Source organism: Drosophila kikkawai, chromosome 2R (assembly GCF_030179895.1).
Source record: "Drosophila kikkawai strain 14028-0561.14 chromosome 2R, DkikHiC1v2, whole genome shotgun sequence".
Lineage (NCBI taxonomy): Eukaryota > Metazoa > Arthropoda > Insecta > Diptera > Drosophilidae > Drosophila > Drosophila kikkawai.
In genome coordinates this window covers 16,751,011-16,772,201 of record NC_091729.1, presented here as the reverse complement: position 1 = coordinate 16,772,201, position 21,191 = coordinate 16,751,011, and the positions used below count along the sequence as shown (strand labels likewise).

The 21,191-nt window shown below is 42.7% G+C and overlaps 2 protein-coding genes across 8 annotated transcripts; both read right to left on the bottom strand.

Moving 5' to 3' along the window:
* Window positions 1–4,449: 4,449 nt before the first annotated feature.
* Window positions 4,450–14,764, bottom strand: Nadk1a (NAD kinase 1a). Of its 4 annotated transcripts, XM_017161508.3 has the most exons (5): window positions 12,594–12,702; window positions 9,144–9,564; window positions 6,029–6,406; window positions 5,307–5,967; window positions 4,450–5,157 (listed from the first exon to the last, which is right to left on the bottom strand). In XM_017161508.3, exons 2-5 carry the CDS (start codon window positions 9,467–9,469, stop codon window positions 4,873–4,875), a joined length of 1,650 nt encoding a protein of 549 aa, XP_017016997.1. In that variant the 5' UTR covers window positions 9,470–9,564; window positions 12,594–12,702; the 3' UTR covers window positions 4,450–4,872. The 4 variants fall into 4 exon arrangements, with proteins under 4 accessions (XP_017016997.1, XP_017016998.1, XP_017016999.1 ...); XM_017161509.3 differs by lacking the exons at window positions 9,144–9,564; window positions 12,594–12,702 and adding an exon at window positions 14,244–14,764; XM_017161510.3 differs by lacking the exons at window positions 9,144–9,564; window positions 12,594–12,702 and adding an exon at window positions 7,656–7,778.
* A 1,214-nt stretch (window positions 14,765–15,978) lies between these two features.
* Nadk1b (NAD kinase 1b) lies at window positions 15,979–21,130 on the bottom strand. Of its 4 annotated transcripts, none has more exons than XM_070284831.1 (4): window positions 20,949–21,130; window positions 17,297–17,614; window positions 16,647–17,232; window positions 15,979–16,590 (listed from the first exon to the last, which is right to left on the bottom strand). In XM_070284831.1, the coding sequence occupies exons 1-4, from the start codon at window positions 21,113–21,115 to the stop codon at window positions 16,303–16,305; spliced, it is 1,359 nt and encodes a 452-aa protein (XP_070140932.1). In that variant the 5' UTR covers window positions 21,116–21,130; the 3' UTR covers window positions 15,979–16,302. The 4 variants fall into 4 exon arrangements, with proteins under 4 accessions (XP_070140932.1, XP_017017036.1, XP_017017034.1 ...); XM_017161547.3 differs by lacking the exon at window positions 20,949–21,130 and adding an exon at window positions 19,789–20,112; XM_017161545.3 differs by lacking the exon at window positions 20,949–21,130 and adding an exon at window positions 18,339–18,809.
* Window positions 21,131–21,191: the final 61 nt, after the last annotated feature.

Here is a 21,191-nt window from a genome sequence, read left to right as displayed (position 1 = left end):
TCGACGGCCATCGACTGCGCCCAGGATGTGGCTGTGCCGCAGCGGCAAGTTTATCAGCAGCCAGGAGCAGGAGCAGAAGGAGGAGGAGGAACAGCAGGAAATGGAAGAAGCAGCCATGCTGGCAGCGCTGCCACTTGTTGTCTGCTGTTGCTGCTGCTGCTGCCTGTTGCAGTACATTCCCGTTATCCGTTCTTTTGCTCTTCCGCTTTCACACTCTCTCTCTCTCTCAGCATCCTCACCCACACAGCCCCACTCGTGCGCTCTCTCTCCCCTGGCATATTGATGGAAACTGCCAACGGCAATGATTCTGCTCAATTGCCTTCATTGTGTTTGGTTCTATGTGTGTGTCTGTGTGTGCTGTTTGATTTTATTTTCACTGTCAATTGCGTTACGCCTGTAAGTATGCAAGGCGTTTTGGGGTTGCCCTCGACACACACACATACACATGCACATAGCGAACGCACACGCATATTATGCCTAATTGATTTTCGTTCCGCTTCCTAAGTGGCAAATCAATTTTAAGGGACAAACGCTAAGGGAACGGTAACTGGAACGGGGACTGGAACGGGGACCTCGAAGAAAGGACATCTTCAGTGGTTTTTATATATACTTTTTAGCGAAAGTCGATTTTCAGGCTGACTTAAGACCAACAAAAAACTGGGATTTGTATTTTAAAGAGCTTATATTCTAGGTTTTTAAAATAAAGGATTCTATTTTAAAGATGAACAAAGGCACAAAGCTTAAAAACATAATTCCTAAAATGAAAACATGTAAAAAAATATAAAATAAAATAATAATAATCCAAATAATCACAAAAATATAACAATAAAAAAAAACTTTGCATTATTTGATTCACTAATGAGCTTATTAAACAAAGAAGACCCTCTTGAAAATTTTATGTTTTGATCATCAACTTGAAAATAGACATATACGCCGCCGCGCCCCGCCGCCGCCGCCGCCGATTTTTGCCTTATTTGACGCGCCGCCGCCAAATTATGAAAATAACGGCGCGCCGCGGCGCGCCGCTGGTGCGGCATCGGCGCAGCTTCAGCGCGGCCTTCAGTGTCATTGTTCTTTATAAAACTTAAAAAAAAATAAATAACTCATTAAAATGGCCTTTTTGCCTTATTTGACGCGCCGCCGCCGCCGGTTCTTTCTGACTACTACGCCGCCGCCGCCGAGTCATTTTGACCTCTACGCCGCCGCCGATGCCTTTAACCATCGGCGTAAACCTCTACTTGAAAACTGGTTTCAGTCAAGCCCTCTTGGGATAAATTAAAAATCATATCAGATAATACTATTATGTTAATGCCATTTAAAAATGCCTAACATAAACACAGTTCGTAAGAAAAGACCAGCAAAATCTTAAGTCAAATGAAAAACTCTAGTAAAGACTTAAAGTTTCTTTATGCAATATAAATTTACACTTTTCCATGATATCTTGAAACGAAATAAAGTACTGCCCCCCTTCAGATTAACATCTTCAAGTCACTTTTAAGACCCCAACTTATTCCTTTTCGTGTGTAAATCATACGTTCTGCAGCATAACGAGGTCACAATTTGCGCTCACTTGTTAAGCAAAGGTGTAACAGGTGTGTTGTTGCATATCCCCCAGGACATTGGCCCCAAGGAAAACGTCAGCCCGCACGTGTTATTGCACTGATTTTGCCAATTTCCGGTGAAAATTCGATGCCGGCAGACTTTTGTAACCACCTGATGGCATGCTCCAAGGTGAACTGTGCTTACACATGGTCTCTCTTACAATTAATCTGCTTGAGATGTTGTAAATTTATGCAACTAACCGGATGAGGAGCTCGTAAGATACAGATACAGAACCGAAGCGATTGGAAAACGACACGCGACTGAATCGAAGATGGGAACACAGATTGGCTGAAGCCAGAAATCTATATAAAGAGAAGCCTCCACGATGATTGTGTAGCTTTGCGATCACGTTTAGTGCCTGAAATTTGCATACAGAAGTAAAGACATTAAAGCAAAATAAAGTCTGAAGCATGGTTATTGATAAAAATAGTATGAGCATAGTGACCGGTAACAAATGGGGGGAGGTTTGGACTTGATTATTGAAGAAATCCACATAAAAGCCTTAAAAAAAAACTTTAAACTAAAATTTATATAGATATTTTTGAGAACCTATGTATATCCTTGCATAGTTCTTAATTGATTGTATTTTGTGGTACTCATAATCAAATAAAATAGAAAATTTCCGTTAAAAAATCACAAAACCAATACGAAACCGTGCCACTTACAAATCGATTTCCAAACACACTCTTGGTGTGGAATTCTTCAATAAAAAATCAAGGGAAACCAGGAAAATAGCATCAAGGGCAGTAGGAACTACAATGGAGCCATAAAAAAATATAAAAAAAAAGGTGGAGGGTTCCATTGAAGTGTTAAAGTGGCGACGCCAAAATAACTTCAAAGTTAATGGACTAGAAATCGTCCAGGACTGATGGCATTAAATAATACAATAAATGCAGAAATGCTTTTGGGGCACGACGGCACTCACACGTTGGACTTAAAAAAGGGGCAGTTGCTGCTAAAAAGGCTCGAGTGCGACTTGGTCTTTGTTTGGGCCTGACAAATTGAATTTGCCACATATGACGGCTTAACTTCATATGCTGGGGGTTAAATCGATGACAAATGCGGCCGGCTTAGCGCCCAAAAAAACTGATGCGGGTCATTCCGTAAGAGAATCTCTGACCAGAATCTCTGTGTGCTCAAGTTTTATCACAATCGAGGAGGAATAGACAGAGGGAGAATGAAAAAAAAAAAAAGGAAACCGGAAAACTCATTCGGCCGCAAATGTTTAATTTCCTTTTGTTTGAAATGCTACACACACACACACCATCCTCGAACCAGGAGCTGTCATTAGCATTTGCGAAATCTATTTAAATGTGCTAGCATCCAACCCCCAGTCAAAGTTCAAATGTCACCCGCTGCATGTGAGTGTATGCCTGTGGTGGAAATATTTTCCATTTTCCCTTTGGAGGCAGCCAAGAGTTGGGGGTTGCGTGTTGGTGTCGCATATTTGGTGGCATTCAATTGAAATATCAACACGTGCCACATCATCTTCAGCCCCAGCTCCTTGGCCGGCTTAGCATAGTTGCGTTCGCCTTTTCCACTTGGCATTTGTCTTAGCCGAGCAAGGGGCCAAGCGACTTCATTAAGAAATTCCACAAATATTTTGAATTTATTATCTGCGTTTTTATATTTGCAGCGAAATATAAAGGCTTGGGAGGTCCTTTTATTGTTAGCCAGTGAAAGTCATTGCTTGATAGATTTTTTTTAAGGGAATAAAATGAAGCTGAATTAATTTTATTTGTATTCTATTTAAAGTTAACAGCAAGGAATATGTTTCTCAAAAATTATAGAAATTCAAGAGTGCTGAGATTGCCATTAAAATTACATGAAATTTATAAGAATTTTGGGAAAAAAGAGAGTTCTGATTCTATTTCTAAGATGGTATAAGAAACAGTTAAAACAACAAATGTTGACAGGTACAACCTTAAACTTAGGCTAACCTTACGCCTTTATTACTTAGTCTTAAACATATACTTAACCCGGATACGTAGAGATTATGTCAGAATATAGAGCAAAGCATATGCCAGGGATTACGAATAAAAGAAAAATTAATTTAATGGGCTTTCAACCATTTATTTCACTTGGCAGCAAGCAAGAACACACCAAAGGACTCGGACTCGCACTCGTCCTGCGCACTGTCCGAAAAGGAGGCGTGTCCAGGAACGACCAATCGGATGGCGCGGATAATACGCAACGCTTTTATCCGCCAGTCAGATGAAAAGGAAGCCGAAGCGGAAGGAAGCTGCGGAGTCGCTCGGCTCTTCACTTGTTGCTCGCTCTTTTTTAGTGAAGAAGAAATGGGGGAAAGCAACTCTGGAAAAGCGTGAAAATTGATAATAAACGCACTTCGCACGTACACACACTGGCAGTGTGGAGAGTGTGGTGTGTAGAACACTTCTAGTCGCATTTATTGCCAGCTTTTATTTTATGCTTTTGATTTATGGTGCGGCTCTTACACTTGGACAATTGTTAAAGTCGGAAAAAGTCTTTAGTCCAACCATCATATCATAATCATTCACATTTGATTAGGAAGAAAAGCATACTTTTAGGCTTTGTATACAAAATTAAAACCACTTTACAGATTAATTTGACTTAAAGCCATTATTCATACAAATAAGACCTGAAATCATAAAGAAAAACCATATAATGATTAATTTGAACCCCTCTATTACGCACCATCCATCTTGGCAGTCGGTTTCCTGGACATTGACCAATGGCTGCCATTAATTCTCTGCCTTTAAGAGCCTTTTCCGGATAAGTGTCTATGCGGATTGCTGCCCCCCAGCACCCTTTTCTTGCTCATCTAGTTAATTGCAGTTTTATTGAGCAAATAAAAATACAAACAGATTGGATTTTGTGGCGCTTTAAGTAAATAATACAGTTTTTATTACACCCTTCGAATTGTACAGATAACGCGAGACGGCTTAAGTACTTAGCCACACTCGACGCAATTAATTGTAGATATTACACAATAATAGAAACTTAAGAGCTAAGCCTAAGCGGTTTTTGTTCACAAGCAACAACGGAATTTGTCTAGCTTAAAAACAATCATTGTGATCGCACTCAATTAACATTTAACATTGTAACTCAACCAAGCGATCCATGATGTGTGTGTATATATTGTACAACAGAGTATTTTCTCTACATAACTAGGCCTATAAAAATTGCACACAAGCAAACCCTATTAACTAGGACTACAACTAGGCTAATTGGCCACGCTAACAAACTGCGAATCGGGGGTCAGTTGGATTGGATGGGATGTGGGCACTACTACGCTTCGATCTTTAGATTGTCGAACTCGTCGAGCCTGTCCTCTGAACCGGAGGTAGTCAGGTCCGAGAGCTCATCGAGGCACTTCTGGCGCTTGCGTACATTCCAGTGCAGGCCCTCGGCGAGGGAGTCGAACCAATCGGAGATTTGATCCTGTGAGCAAATGCTGGGCACGGGATAGATGGAGGTGGTCACCCTCAGGCTGTCGCCGTGATTCAGCTCCTGGTCGTTGCGTCCGTCAAAGGAGACGCGTGAGGTGTTGCGGCTATCAGGTGAAATTGATATCTGCGAAGAGGGGAGCAAGAATTAATCGATGAGTATCTTTTGCTAATGCCTTAAACACGACAAGGCCTCGATTAATTAGGTTGAGTCATAAAGAGTTATTCGAATAAAAAGTAAAGATATTTAACATAAGACTTTACAGTCTCACTCACCTTTAACTCCACTCCAGCGGGCACCACAATTGGCCTGAAACTCAGGGAATGCGGGCAGATGGGCGTCACTAGAATGGCCGGCACGGAGGGATGGATCATGGAGGCACCAGCTGCTGCCGCATATGCCGTGCTCCCCGTGGGCGTCGATACAATGAGGCCATCTCCTTGCACTGAGGTGATATATTTGCCGTCCAAGAATATATCGATGTTGCTTAGATACGGCGAGGGTCCCCGGTTGATCACCACCTCGTTCAGCACTAAGATGCTGTTATTGGGCGTATTGTTATTGTTGGCTTTGAGGGACCAACTGGGTCCATTGTTGAGGTCCACGTGATTGAGTTGCCTGTGCAGATTCGGCTTGAGCAGATTGCTGCCACTGGCCGAGGCCAGCAGCGACTCCTTGCGGCGTTCGCCCTTGCGATGGATCGAGCAAGACAGGCGACTGCGCAGCGTGAGTGCAGCATGACCCTCCAGAACATTGGTCACCTGCTCCTGGAAATTGTCGCACTGGAAGGGCGTAAGAAAACCAAGGGAGCCCAGATAGAAGGCCATCACTGGGGGCACCGACTGCTGGAATAGCTGGGAGGCATACAGCAGAGTGCCATCGCCGCCCAGGCAGACGATGAAGTCAATGCGATCGGTCAGGTCATCGCGGCCATCTCTGTGGAAATATTCATTTGACATTAATAAAATGTAGGAAATGAACTCTCTTTTGCACTCACTTGAAGGTAACCAGCATGTCGCGCAGCGCCAGGAAACGCGCTCTTACTCCGGCGTAATCGCCATGCACTTGCCGAAACTTGGCACTCTCCGCCTCCAGCTTGACATCGTCCCGCAGCAGCTTGTCCTCGAGAACGGCGGACTCCACCCAGACGACCATGTGCTTCTCCTGCACCAGCCACTCCACAAGCTGAACGAATGGTAGCAAGACCTGCGAGTCCTTTTTCTTGATCACCAGCACGGTAAGTGGTGGCTTGTACCAGGTCAGGCGCTGACTGGCCGGATCCTGAATCTGCATCACCATGGCGGAGTTTTTCATAATGCGTCCACATGGTCCGAATTGCTGGAAGGGCGACGGAGCATTCAGACTTCTGGTGCGCCTGGAAAGAGTAAAAGGAAAATTGTGTTTCATTGTTTCAAAGAAAAGATAAAGATAAAGAGGGACAGCGGATGTTTACTACTAAATATACACCTCAAAATACGCGGATCGGGCGCCACCTGGGTCACCTGTTGCTCCTCAACCTCAGAGATTTGACGCTGCAAGGCCGTTGCCAATTTTAATTTGGGATGCTGCATCTTCAGCTTAAATAATTTCCTTTTTAAAGAAAACTCTTGACGGTCACGCCCTTTTTGCCAAGTTTTATTGTTCTCTTCTGGCTTTTCCTAGCACAACACTAGCCACAAAAATCAAAAACGTGTTGGAATTTTTCACTGCGAGCGCTGCTGCTGCTCGTTCGAAGGTTACAAAATCACTGACAGGCCAATTTGGTCGAATCGAAAAACACAAAATAAAAGTATATAACGTATTTATATTTTTGTTTTCATTACAACAACACAACGGCGGTGGCGGCGGCGGCGGCGGCAGCGCAAATAAACTTGTTGAATCTCAGGTCCAAACAAACAGGAATTGCACATGCTAACCCGCCGAATGGCCACGAGACGCAGTCCGGGGGGATGGCGGCGTGGAAGAGCGCCTCTGCCTGGCCAAGAGAGCCGAGAAGCGGAAGAGAGCTTTTGCTGCTTTTGATGGGATAGCAAGTGTGAGTATGAGTGCGGGGGTGAGGGTGCCACAAGCATCGAGCATCGCTTGCTAACGTCTTTGATTGATGTGCTAATACGCCATGACTAAGCACAAAGAGGCACAAAGGTTGGTGGGAGAACAGTGAGATAGGAGGAGCAGATATATGTATGTATAGAAGAGCAGGGAGAAGAACGAAGAGCTAAACTTAATGAGCCATAAGTTAGACTATGCTGAACTGAACCACTGAACCAGGGGCATCGTTACAGCAGTAGTACAGTGGGTTAGTTTAGCTTTTAACTTAAATATTTATTAACCTGCTTCCTTATCTTCAGCTCTTTAAACATTTTTAATCACTTTGAACACCACAATTACCCATTGTACACAATCTGACGGCACTGACTCACGGAAAGACAAAAACCTGGGCGAAAGGAGCACTTGGGCGAAAGGGAACCACATATATGAATACGACGGATGACGCATCCGTTCCGATCTGATGCATTGCAGGAAGATGTGTTGACAGGCGGGTGGTCTTGATCTCGTGTCGCCATTGATTCGATATGATAATGAAAACGATTTCGAAGGAAATTCAGACTCATTCATTCACTTACTCAACATAATAATAACAGTGAGCTCCCGCTAAGACAGCAAGCACACTTCCTCGATCGCCACCGGGCACCAACTGAACTGGAAGCTCGAGAAGGGTCTGCGGGCACTTAAGTAGCCACCAACTAAATGACTAAATGCCGCGGACAGATAGATATGCATGGGACGTCAGCATGACGGTGCTTTAAAATTCGTTAATTCATTGACTTTCTGTAAGCCCGAAGTCCGATTCATTTTCCATTTCCCTGGGGGGGCATTAATGAGGGGCCTACTATATAATCGATTCAACACCCCAGACAATCCATGCAAATGCGCGGTTTCAAGCCACCTGACCTGCACACCTTTGGATTTCGGTATGCCAAATCGGTCACGAGCGAGCGAGCGTCTGTCAATCCGCTTTCGTTCCGAATCGAATATATATATATTTTCAAGATACTCGAACATACTCGCGCATATACAGATATATCTACCTGTTGCCTTTGCTTTATGACTGGCGCCAAGCACAAACTGGCACCGATTTCAAACTCAAACCTAACTGGCGTCTCAAGTTCTCGAGTTCCAAACAAACCGTAAAAATAGTAGTAGTAGTAGTAGTAGTAGCCGGAGAAGAAAAAACCTACAGACATCTCGGATAGCCATAAATTAACAGACGGCGCCGCCGTCGTAGTACCAATAAGCGAGGTGTTAACAAACTCGTTTTTAAGTGGCCAAAAAAAATAAATATAAAAAAGACAACACGCCACAAATGCTGAACTATGCAGAAAGGTCAAGGACTTTACGCTCGTCTTAATGAGTTTTGAAAACAGTTTTTTTCTAAGTACAGGCCACAAGACCCAATTTATTGATAAACAAAAAATGCTTTGCTATATCAGGCTGATAGGGAAAAGGCAGTTGTGAAATTGATACTAAGTTCGTTTGGTGTGTATATATTTAGCCGATTTGATCTGCGTAAATAAAGTGCGCCTAAATGCACACCACACTTCCCAAATCACCGATAAGTGCCGGCGACAAGGTAAACACTTGATTACAGACACTCCTCCTTATCACCGGAGCATGTCGCGTACAAATGTTCAGCGAGCGACCTGATAACTTTGAGATAACCACCGCACTAAGGCAAATAGTTGAGTCCAAAATCAATTATTTACATATATGTATATGTATAATAATCTATTTTACCAAATAAGTGCCATAATTTAGACATGGAGAAAATAATAGAGGATTAACGTAATATGTATCTTATTACCTTAATCTTAAAACATATTGTTAAGGCCTATATTTAATATTTCTATGGTATAGATTGTTACCCGATAATAAAGTTGCTCATAAACCCACTCAAACATATTGAATGACCTCTAAAATCGATCTTTTACCACATTTTCAGACTCTATTTTTTTGCCAGTGTTGTTTGTTTTGTTTGTTCAGCTCTTATCAGGATTTGTATGGCTCTGGTTTGGTTTGCTGCAAGTCGGATTTGTTTAGTTTTAATTACTTACGGCCAGGTTCCGCTACGTCTACGCCGTGTCGAGGAATCAAAGTAGCCATCGTCCGTTTCCTCCTCGGACTTGGCCTGCTGGCTCTTCGGACTGCTGGCCAAGTTCTCGCTGGCCGAGGTCTGATCTCTCGCCTTGGTACTCTCCACATTCGTCACATGGTTTTGAGTGATCCTCTGGCGCCTTAGCGAGGCACTGTGTCGCACCAGGAGATCATTGTACTGGGTCTGATGATGACCCGTGCCGCTCCAGGCTAACTTGTAGCTAAAGCGTTCCTCCAGGCGATGCTGGTGCAGGGTAGCCAGGTCTATGTCCGACAGACAAGTCATTCTAGAGTTCTTTTGAGTCACTAATTAGGTACTAAATATCACTAAACACACACACAATTCACAGAAGATTCGTTTTGCTAAAACATTTTCATACACTGAAATTGGGTTGGGAAATTAGCTGGCATATCATCGCTTGGCATTTCTTTGGGACAACTCGAAAGACCCCACCCTTGAAACGGCCCTGAATGAAACGAATTGTAAATAACATTAACCTTGCTCCCCTTTGGCAGAGGTGTTAACGAAGTTAACCAAGTTTTGGTTTACCAAAACGGGGAACGAAAGAATGCCTGTACACCTTTTTTTTCTTTTGTGGGATATAAAAAGGTAACAGCTTTGGCGCGTGGTAAAAGTTGATAAACAAAAATGGTCAGTCTTGGGTTTTCTTATAGCCAACCCCAACCGGTTTTCGTTTCTTTTGAAATTTGTGCAAAAATAAATTTATTATTAGCAATCAAATAGTTTGTTTTGGCTGCTTTTTTTCGGAGCTTTTTGTTTTCTGGCCAACCTAACGGACCGGAGCGTAGTTCCGGCTTTGACGCCAGAGCCATCGCAAAAATAAAATAAAAGGGGGGAAGAAAGGCGCGGGACAAGGCTTGCTAATATGCGTCATTGGCCAGCTTCCGTCGACGGACTTGGCCAACTTTTATCGCCTGCCAGAGCCCCGTAACGATGTCAAGTATAAGTCAATTGGCAAAAAAAAAAGCATTGGCACGAAACCAGGCTCGTATGTACTAAACACAGTTAGCTTTATAACGAGAAATACAATTAAATACAATTTTTTCTTAATCTCTTTGTCTTTGCAGCTCCGTGCTGCGTTGGTCAACAACCTTTTAATAAGCCAAAAGCATCCACTTAGACAACAATTAACCATTCGGTCTGCAGGCAACCGAGCATAACAGTATCGCCGGCCATTATCTAGAAATCGTGACCTGTGTGCGCAATGAGCTTGAAAATCTCGATCGTTTTCGGTTTCTTTCCGAGAGTGCCTCATCAACAGTTCATTAACAGAGGTCGCTTGGCGATCTCATTGACGGGCTGATAAGAGGTCGGAACTTAACAGAAAGAGGAAGTAAAAAGTAGGGTTTTAATTTGGATTTTTAACTTAGAAAAGTAAAAAATTAGTATGAATGGGGACGTGAAATGTCCTAAGAAGTTTTTCTTAGAAATTTGAAATCTTAACAAGTCGAACTAGGAACAACAAGTATAGAAATCAATTCCATTACTCAATATTCTTTAAGACTCTAATATTTATTTATTTTTTACTGCAACACGTAACCTGATATAACTAATTCCCTTTTAATATCAGAATTTACAAAGCCTTCCACTAGATTATAATGCAATTTATCAATCGTTACCCCGACTACATGGCTTCTAATTGAAATTCCAATTAAATGTATTGCGTAACAAGAATAATAACAATAACAATCTATACTCTCCACCGATCGCGTGATACACAAGTGTCTTCTCTGTCTTCTATTTTTACCGATTTCAGGAAGCAACAAGTAAGTACAAGTCATTGGAAATTGTTCTGTAAAATAAACAAAGGAAGGCACAGCCCCACATTACAATCCCCATCAGCAGCGCCCCCTTGGGAATCGCTAGTTACATCCGTAGCAATCGGACTATGACAATAGACGAGTGCATAAAGCGAATTTTAAATTACTTATGAGCACAAAGACACATGAAATAATAAATTAACGACAGCCACAAATGAATAAATCAATTAACCGACGAAATGCGCAGTGCTACTAAGTTTAGTGATTATCATTGCTTGGATCGGATGGAGAAGTGAACCCACGGATCGGTGGAACCACCACCTGGTCGCAACGTGCCTGCATGTTGTTGGCGAAACCCGTGTTGGCAGTGATATAATTCAAATGACGCCTTTCGTCAACATTTCAAAGGTACTAAAGTGGCAACTGCAGTTATTACTGTCGTATGCACTTGTGGAGGTCCAACCTCCAATTGTCATTAAGCCCATTTTCAATATAGGGTTTTGTTAATATAATTATTGTATAAATTTGTTTTTATTTAATTTTATATATGTATTATCTGCTGCCTATATGTCTATCTATTGATAAGAAGGATCTGTGACGTTGGTTTAAACTGAATTATTTTGCTTACTTTATAAAAAGTTTAATCTATTGTGAAATATAAGGAAACAAGACTTACAATGTTTTAATAAAGTTAAATAACTTTGCAAAGTTTAAAATTATAAAAAATCAAGAAAGGAAGCTCATTTTGGCACGACAGTTTGAATACTCTTCTAATTTTTAACGGGCTCCAAGAACCAAATTTGAATCTATCATAACTAAGCCAACAAATTATTAATCTTAAATCGGTAAACAGTTCTGTGCTAGTTTTTATTAGCTTAAAAAATCTGCATAATTTAACATGTAAAAAATTAAAAATTTTGAAAATTTTTTACAATTTTAACGATGTAACCCCTTTATAAAATTTTGATAAAATTGTGAAAATTTAGTTTTTTGCCAGACAAGGCTATAAAGACTCGGTTTGTGCTGCTGATCAAGAATATATATGATTTATAGGGTCCGTTACTGAATTAACAGCTTCTGACTAAAATTATAATACCCTGAAAGGGATTAATAATTATAGGTTAACTAGATAATTTTAGCAAAACTACAGTTTTCCCTTTCAATTGCCTGCTTGTTTAGTGTGTAAATACTCACACATGTTTACTGAATTAATTAACCCTTTCTGGGTTTATCTTTGACAGACTATATATGGATTTTTCGAGTGATTCCAAGGCAAACAAAGGCTATGAACTACTAGGAATACATGTTATATATTTATATCGATCGATATCTAGAACACACAACTGCATTAAGTGGTAGTTAAGGAAGACCAGACATAGTTTACTTCCACTTAAACAAATTCTACGGTAATTCCACGGTTTAGTGCAAGTGCTGGACACGGCAGGCGATTGACGGATTGATGGCTAGCTAGATGGTTGTGGTGACCATTGAAGGAAATCGAAAGTGGGCTGGGGGGAGTGGGAGGCTCAGACCCCAGAAATGCCAAGTCATGTCTGCGTTGGAAAAACGCCAAGCGCCACCAGTAGCATAGCCACTGGACAGGCAAGGCAACAAAGTACTCTAATTACACGTTATATAATCTGTTTTGTTTTCGTTTTAGCACAAAACGCGAACCAAGGCGAAACTTCCAGCTCCAGAAGCAACAACACCAACAACAAGAGTAACTGTAACAGCGGCTTTTACTTTAAATTTAAACTGACCAGCGATCGGCAACAGGTGAACGAACGAATCGAATCGGATCGAAACAAAACGAAACCGCTCAGCGATCGGCGATGGGAGCACGGAATGGGGCAAAGGGGGGAGTAGAGAGCGCGAACACGACCGTGCTGTCCGGTGATCATGCGACAGTGTTGCCAGATGAAAATTTGGCTCTCCCCCTAAAAAATCGCAAAAAGTTGAAATTTCCCCCTAAAAAATCCAGTTTTCCCCCTAAATTAAAGAAATTAGTTAGTTTCATAAATATAGGGAAGAAACATCTTTTTGTTAGTTAATTTTAATGTTTTTTTATACATATGCATCGATAAAATTTTTCTGAAAACTCGGCTTGGAAACCTCTTTGTTCACAAAAAGTTTCAAAAGGTGTTGAAATTGTTGAATAAATCATAAATTCTACAATGTTTTTTCAAAACATAGTATTAATACAAGTTTAAAAAAACCCCTAATCTTTCCCCCTAAAAATTCTTCCCCCCTAAAATTCCCCCTAGGACATCAAAAAACCCCTAAATCTAGGGGGAAAACCCCTAACCTGGGAACACTGTCATGCGATTACTGAGCTGGGACGCCAAAAAGGTGATTAAGTTTGACGATTTGTGCGCGTTTCCGACTCAAAAATAAAAGTATGCAAGCGTCAAGCGACTGTAAACAATAAACGGCTGTCGTTTGGCTTTTTAACGCCACTTTTTGGCGAATTTTTGCCGGGCATCTCTGATCGTAAACAGCTGAGCGTAGCCACGCGTCGCGATCGCATAAAGAGAGGAGGGGAAAGAGAGGTAAAGGGAGCAGTTATCAACAGGTGCCTCTCTGCACACTCTCTGTTATGTAAACGCTGTAATGCTTAATTGCTTAGAGTATAATTTCCAACAAAGAGAAGATTGATTTATGATCCAAGTCAATCGATGGAAGCTATTAACTAATTAACAAAGTCATAACAGTCTAAGCTGAATAAAAAACTATTTAATGAATGGCTTCTTCGCAGTGTACGCCATTTACTGAACCAAATCGATTATCTGAGCCTCTACTTTGATACACATTTGTCACACGTGTTAAGAGAGGTTTGATTTTGACAAAAAAACACAACACATGTGTGCAAGCCACTTGAAAAGAGAGAAGGGAAGAGTGCAGAAGAGAAGCATTTTCCGGCTAGCCTCTAATTGATTGCCAGCGAAATGATAATGGGATACATTTAGTTTATTGTTTTGCACAACAATGATGGCAAAAACAATAGTGGCAAAGATGTAGATATTAGCGAAAATACATATGTACATGTATATACATGTACATACATACATAGTTCAAGTAGCAGCAGTTATAAAAAACCTTTTAGTTAGCTTTTTTAACCTTAACCTCATTTAAAGGTTTATTGCTATATTAAATATTATATTCCACTGTTTAAAATTCATGTTTAAAATGTTCCCCTAAGGTGGATTATAATTTGTAATCTTATTAAAGGCTCAGCTGATTTGGATTGAACTAAATAGCCAGTCAACACCACCACTTACCACCACCAACGCATTTCCATGTCATCTCCCGCAGTCCCGTTATTTATGCCAGGACCTGGGGCCGAGGATGCTGCAGCGCTGCTTTGCCTACCACTGTTTACGTGGAGCAGCTGATTGTCATGGTCATCGTAGTAGGATCCATTGGACATGCAACCAGAGGATGAGGTGGCGGCAGAGGATGAACCACTTGCCTTTGGAACCGTTTGAGCGGGCGAGGGGGTGGCGGCCAGAATGTTGTTGTACGCGGACGTCATTGTGGTCACTTTTGCTCCCGCGAGCGTGCTTGTGTGTGTGTGTGTGTGCCTGCCTGTGCACCTGTCAGCGTGTGTGTGAGGGTGAGTGGAGTGGAGTGGTGTTGGTCTGGTTTTGACCCACAAACGCGATGCACTAGCCTCACACGCTGGCCAACTGCCCGGATTCACACAAGCGCGGACTAGCTGCTAATTTGCGATTTGAATAACGCGAGTTCCAATGGGTCCATGTTATTTGTTTTTTTCTTGCACCATTACACGTTAGAGTGACCGTCTCCCGTTTTTCCGTATATACACAAGCAAGAAGTAGATACTAGTATTTGCACATTATGGTCATACTTAGCAGAGAGGGCGCAAAAATTAAATGTAGTTTTCTGGATTTAGCAACTTTTACAAGTCCAAAAATGTCAAAAAAAATCCCCTGATTTATGATTATTAAAACAAGAAATTTTTATAAATAAGGGATCATTTACCAATAAAAAAATTTTTTAGACGCAGTTTAATTTAGTAAAAATAAACTATGACAACTTGTTGAATTGGAAAAAAACAAGTTCAAGGATAAACTTCCAAGTTTTCTTACCGAAACTGCGTACGCTTTTCCAGCAAACTGAAGGGCAGGGCTTTTCTCAGCGGAGCTGGCGAGCTGCCGGGCGTTGAGGCCTCTTCATCAACGATTTGTTGTGCCCGCTGCATATCTTCTGGATTCATTTCTGATTTAATTTTTGATTCCAAATTCCCACAGCAATTAAAATCACAACCGAACGCTGGCAACGATCGTCGTCAACTACTCTGCGAGGCTTTATGCATTTCACACGACTAGATCGGCACGCACAGCACACGCACACACCTGTTGGCCGCACACTCGCACAGCAAACAACACACAACGCAAAAAACACACCTTGAATTCGGCGGGCAAAAAAGGCAAAAACACTCGCATTGGCAACAAACACGATCGAAGCGAACGAACAATGGCGGCGGCGCAAGATCTCCGCCGTGTAATGAACACGGCTTGTACGCCTGAGGGCCCAAACAAAGTCTCGAAGCCCCCAGCCTTAGCTCCACTTTCGATTCGCACCCAAATCGATGCAAACTAATATATCTGACAGGCCCAAGTGCGTGGCGTGGCAACCAAATTCAAAGGCAGTCGCGAGGTGAGCAACATGCGGCAACAAGGAGCGGGGGGCTCCAAAACCAGTCTAAATACGAAACACTTACAGTCTATAATCTATATTGCAAGGTGTGTAGTTTATGCGAAAAATATAAAACAAAGACAATGTTCTGTAAGACACAATATTCAAACAGTTTGCAGCCGGCAGCATTAATCTACAAAAGAACTTGAAAGTGTTACAAAGGTCTTATTTGTGAAATTATATTTCAAACAATTTAATAGTTGGAATTCGGCAATTTACGGTTGCCAGAACTTTACAATAAACGTGTTTTTACAATCTTAAAACATGATTTGGGCGCTTAAAGATTGTAAAAAGTATTGTTTAATATTTAATTAAGAAAGTACAGTGCCATATGGTAGTTAACATTCCTATATTATTGCAAAGCTTTTCGATTATGACCAAGTTTTATCTTGGTGCTTACATAATTCAAACATGAGCCAGAAATTTACATTATTTGTTTCAAAAAATATAGTTTTTTTGTGCTTTAACAATTTCTTGGAAACAATTATACAACTTGGCAAATATTCGAGGCTTTTTTTACAAACTAGATAAAAAGACTTTTTGCAGACAGGACTAAGAACTAGCACTAAGCCCTACTCTATGCTACCAATACGATTACCAACAGAGACTTACGCACTACTACACATCATACAATTTCATGTTCTCGATCTCGTCCAGCGTGTCCTCCGATCCGGATGCCGTGAGGTCCGACAGCTCGTCGAGGCACTTTTGTCGCTTGCGCACATTCCAATGGAGGCCGTCGGCTAGGGAGGCGAACCAATCGGATATCTGGTCTTGGGCACAGATGCAGGGCACGGGATAAATGGAGGTGGTCACTCGTAGGCTGTCGCCGTGGAAAAGCTCCTGTCGGTTGCGACCATCGAAGCTGACCCACGAGGTGTTGCGGCTTTCGGGGGAGACAGAGATCTGCAAAAGGTAAGTATCAATTAGCTTTTAATTGGAAAGTAAACCTACTACCTTACCTTCAGTTCCACTCCTGCAGGCACCACGATGGGCCGGAAGCTCAGAGAATGCGGGCAAATGGGCGTCACCATAATGGCCGGCACGGAGGGATGGATCATGGAGGCACCGGCTGCTGCAGCATAGGCCGTGCTGCCCGTAGGCGTCGATACAATCAGGCCATCGCCCTGCACGGAGGTGATGTACTTGCCATCGAGGAACAAGTCAATATTGCTCAGATAAGGCGACGGGCCCCTATCGATCACCACCTCGTTCAGCACCAGGATGCTGTTGGCCACAGGTCTGGCGTCTGCATCTGCTGGGTCCTGCTCCTGAGTCTTGGACTCGTGCTTCCTTTCGCCCTTGCGTTGCATCACACAGCGCAGACGACTGCGTAGGGTGAGGGCAGCATGTCCCTCGAGGACACTCGTGAGCTGCTCCTGGAAGTTGTCGAATCGGAAGGGTGTAAGGAAGCCCAGGGAGCCCAGATGGAAGGCCATCACCGGTGGCACCGATTGCTGGAAGAGCAGGGAGGCATACAACAAGGTCCCATCGCCGCCGAGGCAGACAATGAAGTCGATGCGATCGGTCAGGTCATCGCGGCCATCTCTGCGGGGAGAAGCCCATAATAGTCACATATTTTCCCCATTTCTTTTGGGTATTTAAAACTCACTTGAAAGTCACCAGCATATTTCGAATGGCCTTGAAGCGCACATCTTCGTTGAGCAGGGTATCCTCCAGCACCGCCGATTCCACCCACACCACCATGTTCTTCTCCTGTAGCAGCCAGTCCACCAGTTGGACGAACGGCGCCAGCACCGAAGCATCGCTGACCTTCTTGATCACCAGAACAGTGAGTGGAGGCTTGTACCAGGTCAAGCGCTGGCTGGCCGGATCCTGGATCTGCATGACCATGGCCGAGTTCTTCATGATGCGGCCACAAGGCCCGAATTGCTGAACAGGCGAGGGGGCATTCAGGCTGCGAGTGCGCCTGAAAAAAACAGAAAAGTAAACGAAATTAAAGAGAATAAAATAAAATACCTTATAGTCTCGGACCTTAGTACATGATGTTTGCTTTTAGCCTTTAAAACTGGCTCTTTCTCCTTAATGCAATTATTATTGCAATCACTCAAATCCTCCCACTTTACATTGTTAAACTCCTCGATGCTCAAGGAGCTGTGCAGCGGAAATAGAGCAGCCGCCGGCGGCTGATGGGGTCGCAATGGAAACATTGTTAAATGGATTTTCAAGGTTCACTAGAAGGTTTCCCTAAGAATAAAATGTGTGCTCTCTGTGCGTTATCAAGCTTCAGACTAACTTCGGGCAACTGTAAATCATCTTACATGCAAATGGCGACACCAAGAGGTGGGGGACTGGGGGATAAGGAGGAAAGCAAGGGTGAGTGAGATCGAATATGCATCGATTTCAAGGGAATCGAATTGATCGTCTTCTTTTCCTGCTTGCATTCGTACACTGAGAAGAAATAGTTGGCAAGCTTCAATGATTTTATGTTGCAGTTTAGCATTTAAACAAGAAATTAGGCTGCTTTTCTTAGTTCAAAATCTAAAATTAAAATTATAAAACTAAAGGTTTCTCTGCGCATAAGTTTACAACTTATTTTTGCAGTGCATTTTGTAGTGCAACCTCCGTATTTGAATTACAAATTCCCACCAAGCTTATCTATAGGATAAAACTTCCAGCTCGTTGTCACTTACGGCCAGGTGCCGGAGCGTCGGCGTTGCATACCTGCCGCCAGGCCACTACTGCCATCGCCACCACTATCTCGATCCAGGCAGTTCCCATTCAGGTCCCGCTGACGGAGCTTCCTCTGAAGGTTTTGCTCCAGACAGAGGCGCGTAATGGGACTAAAACCGTCATGCTGATGGTAATGTTGGTGATGCTGATGGTACAGGTGATCGCTGTTGGGCAACCCGTAGTGCCAGCGCTGCTCCAGGCGGTTCTCGTGCAAGGTGGCCAAGTCGATGTCCGACAGGCAGGCCATTTTGTAGCTCAAAGAAAACGGTTGGGAAATGAACGTTGATTTGCCCAGCCGCAGTTATTTACAATTGACTTTTTGGAATGCCGTCAGACCACATTGTTTTTCGTTCGGAAAAAAGGGACCAAGGTTAGTTTTGTTTTCACAATAAATTTCAAAATATTGTTTTTAAAAATAAAACACGCCCACGCACTTCGGATCGATCGACCAAACAAACAAAAAAAAGCCCAGAAATGTGTCAGCGAAAAAGAGAAAGTGTTTCTTTTATTGGTATTGCAGTATTGCAGGGAAAAAACTGGTAATTAGAAATGCATTAAGCTGATTGGTCAAGGGAATTCACAGCTTATTTTGCTCTCTACGCCGCAGAGTTTCCACTTGATTAGTTCGGACAGCTGGCCGGAAAATTAGAAAATTAGAAGCAGCGGAGAGCCCTGAAACTGTCAACCGGGCGATCGCGTGTACGAGCAACAACTGAGCAACGCAAACCAAACCGAGTTGACAAGGTTTCGGCTTGGTCCGAAAGCGGATTGCGTTTTTTTTTTTTTTTTTTGACTCTCCACTCTGCCTGCAGTTAACAGATACTACAGATTGCCAGAGCCCATATACTATAACATGGTATAGGGGTTTCGGCAGCGCAGGCGCAAAGGCCTTGGCGCTCAATTAACAGTTAAATTGATAACAGCGATGCTATCGGCGCGAATCAATTGCCAAAATTGGAACAATCGATTGATCAAAGTCTAGCCAGGTTCGCCTTTCAATTTCTTTCGTTTCATTTGAATCGAAATCAAAACAAAGCCACTTGTGCCGGAGGCAGAAGAGACGACGAGAGCTCGGGTTCAAGATGGTACATTCAACTTAGATAAGAGAAGACCCACGGCATGTGTGGGCAACTACAGCTAAGGTCAAGACAATAGCCCTGGGGCGGCTGGGTTCACGAATGTTTGAATATGTTTGGGTATTTAAAAAAATTCAACGGTGATAAATGGATTTGTTAGTGTGATAACTTATTCATAAATTGCAAATATGTTCATACTTCCCAGTATAGTAAATTATAAAACTCTTCTATTCTTGTGCCCTGTACTGTATGTTTCTAAGTTGCAAGAACCGAGGGACCGAGGGAAAAGGTGTGAAAAACTGCATGCAAATAGGGGCAGGTGACGGGACCTTACCACCACCAGCTGCTTCCCATTAGGTCGCCGCCACCCAATCCCGGCGCAGATGTGGACGCAGCCGCCGCTCCTTCCACTGCTCCAGGGGCGGCATGCAACAGATTCCCCTCTTCCGCGACGGCGTCCTTTTCGCTGCAGGGAAACGTTTGGCCATCCGAATTGTCCCTAAGGACCGGCGTGGGCATCTTGCTCGGGCAACACTTGATACTCCGAAAAATTAAGACCTCATTTGTGCCCAAGCGGCTGGCTGTCAATTTGTTTCAGCACGGAAATTTCAATACTTAAAACATTTTAAAAAAAATATTGCGAAAAGCTGCACAGCTGTGTGACCGTAGGCTGACCTTTAAAAAATACCAGCTTCTTGGAAGTGCAGTAAAAAAAATTCCGTTAAATCTTAATTATTAAAGCTCTACTCAAGTAATATAATATAATTTAGTTATTATTAGAATGGCTTGAAAACATGAAATTTAGCTTGCTTCAATTAAATAAAATTAAATATCGATACCTCTACTATCGATAATACGCGGCGCCAAGTTTAAAACACAAACAAATACTACACAGCCCTCGTCACTCACAAAAGTATTCGTCATTCATGATTTTTTTCAACAAAAGACAGCTTACCCATGCAAATTAACACGGCACGTGAAAACAATGTTTATTTTTAGCTAAATCTGTATACGTGAACGCTTAAAATCGCAAACATACGTGTTTGTGTTTATTTTTAAAACTCAAACATGAAAACAAAAGTAATAAAAACTGGTTATTATTTGAAATAATAATTAGGAGGTGAAAGGGTCATATTCAGCATTTAATTTTATTGAAGTTTTACTTGTTACTTATTTTCTTTCTATTTATAATTTGTGAAACTGATTATACTAATTATATCTTGGGACATAAAAAGCCTGATCTCTGCTTCCTGGTTTAGGGAACCCTACTTAGTCCAGTTCCTGCCTGGTACCCCTACGTCACACTCCCAAAATTCCCTTTATGGGATCTAGTCCCCCCTGCCTTACCCTTACTGGTGAGCGCTTTGGGCTGTATCCTTGCCCTCCGCAACGCCGTTATTCTGTGTTCTACCTCCACTGGCAAAACTTAAAGCTTAAAATTTTGGAGAAACCATGGTGCCACAGATTGTGCCATGTCGTGACTAATGAACTCACCGAAACTGTTTGCGTCTCTCGCTCAAATCCAGGACCCGCCTCAAGGGTCGCGGTGAGTTGCCCGGCGTTGTGGCGGCAGTGGCTCCACCATCGTTCTCCTCCTCTAGGGAGCTGGACACAGAATTGGCCACCATTTGGCGGGCCAGTTGCAGATCCTCGTCGCGCATCGTTTGGAGAGCTGTTGTGCTGAAGTGTTGATGATGTGCTAAAGCCGAGATTTGACGACGACCAGCAACCACGCTG

Coding starts and splice junctions, on each gene's coding strand:
- Nadk1b (XM_017161545.3), bottom strand. CDS start 18,625: ATGGCCTGCCTGTCGGACATCGACTTGGCCACCTTGCACGAGAACCGC. Junction 17,233..17,296: donor AATATGCTGGTGACTTTCAA/GTGAGTTTTAAA, acceptor TTCTCCCCGCAG/AGATGGCCGCGATGACCTGA. Junction 16,591..16,646: donor CTGCAGGAGTGGAACTGAAG/GTAAGGTAGTAG, acceptor TACCTTTTGCAG/ATCTCTGTCTCCCCCGAAAG.
- Nadk1a (XM_017161508.3), bottom strand. CDS start 9,469: ATGACTTGTCTGTCGGACATAGACCTGGCTACCCTGCACCAGCATCGC. Junction 5,968..6,028: donor GACATGCTGGTTACCTTCAA/GTGAGTGCAAAA, acceptor ATATTTCCACAG/AGATGGCCGCGATGACCTGA. Junction 5,158..5,306: donor CCGCTGGAGTGGAGTTAAAG/GTGAGTGAGACT, acceptor CCCTCTTCGCAG/ATATCAATTTCACCTGATAG.